The sequence below is a fragment of the Triticum urartu genome, chromosome 2 (assembly GCF_003073215.2).
Source record: "Triticum urartu cultivar G1812 chromosome 2, Tu2.1, whole genome shotgun sequence".
Lineage (NCBI taxonomy): Eukaryota > Viridiplantae > Streptophyta > Magnoliopsida > Poales > Poaceae > Triticum > Triticum urartu.
The window spans coordinates 114393652-114400847 of record NC_053023.1 but is presented as its reverse complement, the minus strand read 5'-3'; the positions used below and the strand labels follow the sequence as shown (position 1 = coordinate 114400847).

Sequence of the window (7196 nt, the reverse complement as noted above, 5' to 3'; positions counted from 1 at the left end):
CGAGTATAACTCCTTGGTAACCAAGGGTCTTGCCAGATAGTAACACTTCGGCCATCTCCTATGCGCCATATTACACCTTCATTTAGGAGCCTTACTCATTTTAAGATACTTCGCCATGAGTACGACATTCCCCTAATTGGTTTTGCCTTTAGGATATGGCCATCTGCAAAGTATTTTGCTAAGAGCACATGAGAACATAAGGATTGTGGATTTTGAAGGAGCCTCCAAGCTTGTCTTGTAAGCATAGCCATATTGAATGCGTGAAGATTGCGGAAGCCTAATCCACCCTCCCTTTTTGGTCGTGACTAGTAAGATGCCCGTGCTTTGCACGGAACATCAAAAATAGTTTATTTTACTATGTAGTGTGCTCAAATTGACCTGTGTCGGGTCATCCTTTGTGTAATAAATATCGATATCTTTCTTTTGATATTCCATTTTGTACCCAAGCTTACACACATTTGAGTGAAATTTCCCCCAAAATAAGAATTTGCACAACTTTCTCTTCAGTAAAATCTTAACATCTGTCATGTTTGCCATGTAGTTGCACTTTTTTCCAAGAAAAGTAGGTTACATGCCCAATATCGTTGCTGAAATCATTCCAATATACACATGCACGCACACCAGCGTACGGGCCAGGTATAAGCCACCCAAACAGAACACAAAAGCATAAACAACTACTCCTTACATCATATCCTTGGTAACATGAGCATCATCATCGTCGACCAGTAATTGACGAACTACAGCCAACTCTCATATAGAGAAAAATGAAATTGGACATAGAATACCAAATAGGCTAACACAGGAGAACACAAAAAGGAGGACGGCAATTTATTGGTTCCAGCTATGTCGACGCCCATACACTTCCTACACCACCATCGCCAGCTTACGGGATCGCTGTCGCAACAGTCCTTAAAGATCCCCTTTCTGCAAAGGTTGCCCAAGATGTTAAGAACTGACGAACATAAAAAACTACAGTGGTTGGATCTCCAGGACGAACACATTTAAAGCATGATTTATTCTTGGTCTTCCATAACACCCAGAAGATTGGTGCCGCGCCGATCACAAGGAAACCCTTCGCCACCTTGAGTAGAAATGATGAAAAAACTGAACCAAAACCGAAATTAGAGAACTGAATCCATCTCATTTGATCCTCAAATGCTCTATAAATCAAAACCGCGTCCGTCATTATGTGTGCTTCTGGGCCACTTTCATCAGCGGCTGGAGTACTTGTCTTCCATATCTGATTTGGAAACATGTTGAACCATGAGCCAAAAAAGTTAACATTGGCCAAAAAATGTTCTTAAGCACTTGTTTACCAGGATAGGATCACCATGTAGGGATTCAAGACCTGAAATAATAAGACTTTCCAAGTTAATAACAAAAATTAGAATCTATAAACTCAATGCAAGTTCACAGAAAGTATGTCAAGTATTTAAAATGTAAGTCAATACCTTCACTTTAATTTCCAACACTCAATGTGCAACATGTATTTTATAAAATTTTCGCTGCAATTTAAAAACTAAGGTGGGTGTATTTTAAGATGCAAACACTTAATTAGGTTCAGAAACTTCATATACGGAATCATTGGATGCAAACTATAAACAAGTTTGTGAAATATCCAAACTTCAGGTCATGATTTGAACTAAAATTTAGAATTTCTAAGAGTAAACCCCTCACCGGCCCATTCACTAACAAAGCAACCAAAGCCAGAAGAAAAATAATGGCATAGAAATGGACACACAAAACATGTGTGGTACCTGATACATAGTTGAGATATTCAGCGCACTGTTATTCTTCACCGGAGGCCAATTTTCAACAGTTCCAAGAAGCCACATCTACCAACCGAATGGCTAATACTAAATACGTGTATGACGATACACACACTCTGTCATTTTGTCAAGCACCTAGCATGCATCAAGTAACATCGAAGAAGCAGAACAATATTTACCTCGATAGGCGAGGATCTCGGAAGCCCGCTGCCGTTCAGGGTGGAACCGTAGAACAGATTACTTCCACGGCGTGCACTCCTCATCTAAGCATGGTGTCCCATCAGGCATCAGCCTAAGCCAATGTGGGCAATGGTTGGCCACGGCTGTAGCTAGCGAATGCGGGCTCAGAGTAGGCGTTAGTTTGAGGTAGCACCTGGTGGAAAACGAGCAGAGATTGTCCCTAGTGCATGGTGCCTCGTCAGGCATCAGCCTCCAGCCGCTCAGCGCTTGCCCCCCTTTGGCCTCGTGCTCCTTTTACAATGCGAGATGGGGGAGGGGCGGAGGAGACAGGGAGGAGATAGTGATGGTGGGCGGTGCGACGACTGGTATAGAGGAAGATGCAGGAGATGTGTCGACGCCGTACTTGCGGAGGTCGGGATCGGAGGAGACAGGGAATATAGGAGATGGCCCAGATTGGGGGGTGAGCGAGGGGCTGCAGAGGCAGAGAGGAGACATGCGAGTCACTGGGGCAGACTACGCCGGCGCCTGCCACCGCGGCAGATTGGGGTTCCATGGCTGGCCGGAGGGAGAGATGAAGCCACAAGAGGGTTCTAGATCGGGAGAGACGAAGCCACGATGGGGTTCCAGATCGGAAGAGGCTAGAGTGGCAGGGGGCTTTTTTTAAAAAATGTCGCAACTGATTCGTATGCGTTAGATGTAGATCGGACGGCCGAAATGGTTGGATGGCAGACACACCATCACCACCAACTCAGTTTTTTTATAGGAGTAGAGATAATCTTTCCCAACTAATCCAATGGACTTTGTGTTCTTTGTCATCTTGACTCCACCAGTATCTACAGATCATGGTGCTCATCTGATCACACATGATTTTGGTTATATCAAAGCACGCCATTGCATATATGGGGGTTGCTTGTGCTACAACCTCAATCAAGTGTTGGAAGCAGTCACTACGGTCCGGTCCAACAGTAGTGGGCAGGCCAATGGAAGTGTTGGCCTACTTCTACAATATGGGAAAATATCCGGTGCACCGGAGCTTGTGGTGCTATCGGTGCACCAAACTCAATTTGTGCTTTTAAAATGTTCAAAAAATTCTGAGAAAAATTAGCACACTTACACAACATTAATGTTGGTTGTCACAAAATTTCCAGTCAAAATTCGAAACATAGCTTAAAAAACAAAAATGACAAATTCAACACTGAATAATTCGTAACATAACTTAGGCTTTAGATTTGGCCCATTATCACACCGATGTCAAATTTATCATTTTTTATCTCAAAAAATATTTCATATTTTTATACCAAATTTTGTGACATCATACATTGATGTTTCGTTAACATGCTAGATTTTCTTCTTCAGATTTTTTAAAATTTTTATGGCATCCAGTGCACCGGTAGCACCACAAGTGCGGGTGCACCGGATACATTCCCTCTACAATATCGTATAACCCCTTGAGGGAAGAAAAGAAACGTAGGAATGGCCGAGCACTAATGGGCCTGGGCCGTCCAGAGGAAACGATCAGCGTTGCGGGCCGATTTCCAACCTAGGGGCCTGCCATTTTCTGGCTGTTGGGTTCGATCCGTTTGGAAGTAGTAATTTTTCTAAGAGTATCTTTTATTTTCCTCTCCTCCCTCTGTCTCTCCGTGCCAAGCGGTCAGCGGCGTCCGTCTTCCTCCCGAGCGACACGGCGACACGCTCTGCCCGGTCCGCCGCAAGTTGGACTCCGCCGCCGCAACGCCCACCTCTCTCCGACGCACCGCATCAGGTAGGCCTCGACTTCCTTGGTTTCTCCGTCGGCCGTCGCCCTCCTTTCCCGCTGCCCACCATCCCAGGCGGGTGGATGCGCGCGCGTCCACTGCCCCTGCCCAACCTAGGGTTAAGACTTAAGAGTAGCCTGTTATTGCGTATATATTGCGTATTGACTCTGTTATTTCGTCCTCTCATTATCTCATGTATTATCTACCGACCCAATTTGCCTTAGCAGCTAGGGTTGAGTATCCATTGGCTCCTCCAGCTCTCGCATTACAATTGGTTATTAAATTGAAGTGCCCTGCTTGTCATCATTGGGAGTTGGCAGGGTGGCACCCCGCAAGTAGAAGCAAGTTATTTGAAACAAAAAAGGTCTGAAGAAAATGATTGTGCTACATTGGTGGCAGTAGTATCACATGCTTAGTTAACAGATTGATGACCTAGAGGCTAGAGCTAGGGAAGAGCAAGCCTCAGATCTGATTGAGCTGCTAGTTATTTCTCCTTTCTTGTCTCTGATTGATGACCGAGAGGGCAGAGCATCATATTTCTTTAGGACATGACTTCTCAAATTGTCGGCCCATTTACTTATCTGACGAATTTTGAGTTCAGCGTACCGCTCAAACCCCAAGTCTCACATCAAGTCTGCCTCTGGATGACTGCTTCAATTTGGGGATTTCTTCATCAACCATGATGCTGATTTTGCTGCAGTACTAATTATGTCCTGTCTGCACCTTGCATTGCATCTGTCATATCAGCCACACCTGAAACTGCATCTTGATCACATGTCCCAGGCTCGCCCACAGCTGCAACAAACATCCTCAAACACTTGCATATATTATCTCCTGCCAAATTTTTCTGCTTTTTATGAGCTAAAATCACTGTACCAGGAGTGTATTGGATCCATCTCCTATGCTCATTTGAATGTGCTTACTGTAAGAGCTCAGAGAATGAGCATAGGAGATGGATCCGATACTGGATATTGGGTCCATCTTAAATAGTTGTTAGAATTATCTGTCACGTGTCCAGATTGCAAATGTTGTACAGTATAGCACATTCAATTGCCATGTAGTGAGATGTCAAGTTGTCTTATAGAAAAAGAACTTTCTGACAACAAAGTCACATGATTGCTAATTTAGAAACTGCCGGCCATGACAAGTTAACACCATTTGTGTTTGGACGGTAGTTTGAGACGGTAAGAGCTCAACTACCAATTCATTTCTTGAGTGAAATTACCAATTGGTTGACCCAGTTGAGTCATACTATTTCTCTTTGAAGGGTTATTTATTGTTTTTCCTATATGAATTATTGTTTTTTCAAAAAACTCTGTTCAAACTTTTACACTTCTTGGTTCGAAAAATCGTACCTAATGTTGGATCTGAATATAAATAGGGCCAGCCGAGCTCTCAGACATGTCTGGACGTGAGGTTCGTGAGTACACTAACCTCAGCGACCCTAAAGGTTAGTGATTTCATCATTCTCCAGTCCCAGTGTGGACAAGTGGTTCTTCTCCTTTTTGGTTTATTGGACATTTTCTTAAATCAAATCATCACCTTTGGGGTTATGCATATGCAGATAGAAAGTATGGGAAGGGGAAGGACAAGATCGACGATGAGGATGTCACCTTCCAGCGCATGGTAGCAAAGGTTAACCGGAATGCTCTTGCAAAAATAATTCTGATTAAATTGTGAATAAATTGAGTTATAATTACTTAGTAGCACTGTCCTGGTAGGTATCTTATTTTTAGGAAATTAGTTTAGCTGCCAAAATCTAAGTTACATTATCGATTCTCACAATCGAATATTGGATACTTTGAAGTGAGGGTCATGGAAAGAAAGAGGTCTGTTTGAGTTTTGACACGGTATTGTGCTTGGTACAGATATAGATAAGTGCAGAAGGCCTTTGATATGTTTGTACCAATGAGCTTAAATTCAGGGAATTTACTTTGGATTGTGAGAAATCATTCAACGTGATCAGGAAAAAGATCAAGGCTGCCTTAGGTTTAGGTAGCATACATTATCTCCTCTTATCAGTGTTGTGTTCGGGACAGCATTTAACTTGCTGGCAGTTGTGGGCTTGTGGCCATGAGATTACTCGCTCTTCTTGAAAAGTTGATCCCATTACTCAGTGTGCCTGCAGTAGGCATTGATTTACGATGTTCTGATAACATGCCCTGACAGGGATTTTGGCGTTCTACTGGGCGGTTGATGCCAACAGATGCAGGATGTTGCTGGTGAGCGGGGAGGCTACCTTCATGGGCGAGGAGGTATTTCATGCTTCTTTAATGAAGAATTCATGCTGACTCCTTGTTAACCTTGTTTACTTCGATGTTGTTCAGCATTGGACAGTGATGATTTGCTTTACCTTAAAGAGCAAATGGAGGCTGAGGAAGATGCAGAGCGTCTCCTCCGTCGTACAGAGAAGCGGGCATTTGCTGCCTTTAAGATATCCTCTCTTGCATGATACATTATAGCATCTCCCACACCTTTTACAAGATAATCTTTAGTATGATCCAAGCGTTCTTGCTATGCATGCATGCTATTTCGACATCTATTATTTGATTTTCTTGTCATTGGTCATGCAGTTGCAGCACAATATTCACATGCCTAGGGGTAGTTTCGCATCTTATCGCAGCTTGCAGCGTTCCACATTTCGATAACTCTGTCAGTTTGTTTGTTTGATTTCTTTAACTCTGGCATTACCAAGCAGCTGTTCTAGCTGATTCTGCACCTCCTATTCCCGCGGCTCTTCGCGTCGAGCCTAGACCCAAAAGCGATATAAGGTAAGCCGTGTGCGACAAAGACTCTGTTTCCATCAATGATACTTTTGCCTTCTGATTTGGCACATACCTTGTTATGGGCAGGCAACGTGATCTCTTGAAGAAGATTGTCGAGATCAAACCAAAGCGAGCAAAAGTCAGCAGCCCTCGACAAACAGCAGAGGGTGATAGACCTAAGCAGGAACAAGAAGATTCTATGAGGAAAATGTCTACGCCTGAAGGTGAAAATGAACCGTCTCAAGGGGCAGTCATCTTTGTGCAACCTCTGTCAAAACCAGGTGATCCAGCGGAGGCCAAGTCGCAGAATGCAGCTGTAAGCTTACTTGGTTTAGCGTATGAGAGTTCGGATGAGGAATAGTTTGTGGCGTGAAGAAATTGTTGTAGACTCCGTGTTGAAGTTTTTCTGTTCTCTTTCTAGACTGTGTTGTATCATCAGAAGGATAAAGAACTTATGCCGGCACTGATTAGGTGTCACTGCTGGAAATCAAGCCTGAGTTACTTATTGGGTAGACTATATTCTTGCAGAACTATATATGTGATTGCTAATGCTAATGTATATAGGCCTGTTTGGATACTTTAACTTAGCTAGAGGTTAGAGTTTGTTTCTAGCTCATGACTAACCCTGAACTAATTCTAGCCAAAGAGGTGTTTGGACGACAGGGTTAGATTGACAATAAATGCACTAGGAGAACAAGCTCCTATTATCACCTCTTGGGTGGGATAGT

General features: G+C 43.4%; 1 protein-coding gene and 1 long non-coding RNA gene across 4 annotated transcripts; one reads left to right on the top strand and one right to left on the bottom strand.

Annotated features, from left to right (window-relative positions):
- Positions 1-664: 664 nt before the first annotated feature.
- On the bottom strand, positions 665-2208 carry LOC125541238. Its single transcript, XR_007297469.1, has 3 exons — positions 1949-2208; positions 1317-1348; positions 665-1240 (listed from the first exon to the last, which is right to left on the bottom strand). It is a non-coding gene; the product is annotated as an uncharacterized LOC125541238 (long non-coding RNA).
- Positions 2209-3556: 1348 nt separating this feature from the next.
- Positions 3557-6973, top strand: LOC125536226. 3 transcript variants are annotated; one of them, XM_048699407.1, is made up of 7 exons: positions 3557-3711; positions 5085-5153; positions 5268-5338; positions 5910-5958; positions 6031-6137; positions 6398-6474; positions 6556-6973. In XM_048699407.1, the coding sequence occupies exons 2-7, from the start codon at positions 5105-5107 to the stop codon at positions 6827-6829; spliced, it is 627 nt and encodes a 208-aa protein (XP_048555364.1). In that variant the 5' UTR covers positions 3557-3711; positions 5085-5104; the 3' UTR covers positions 6830-6973. The 3 variants fall into 3 exon arrangements, with proteins under 3 accessions (XP_048555364.1, XP_048555363.1, XP_048555365.1); XM_048699406.1 differs by having other exon boundaries at positions 6395-6474; XM_048699408.1 differs by lacking the exon at positions 3557-3711 and having other exon boundaries at positions 5873-5958; positions 6395-6474.
- The last annotated feature ends 223 nt before the right edge of the window (positions 6974-7196 follow it).

Bases quoted from the DNA above. Each gene is read 5' to 3' on its own strand.
- LOC125536226 (XM_048699406.1), top strand. From the start codon at position 5,105: ATGTCTGGACGTGAGGTTCGTGAGTACACTAACCTCAGCGACCCTAAA. The intron at 5,339-5,909 runs GTTAACCGGAAT...TGATGCCAACAG, and splicing joins TCCAGCGCATGGTAGCAAAG to ATGCAGGATGTTGCTGGTGA. The intron at 6,138-6,394 runs ATATCCTCTCTT...CTCTGGCATTAC, and splicing joins GGGCATTTGCTGCCTTTAAG to CAAGCAGCTGTTCTAGCTGA.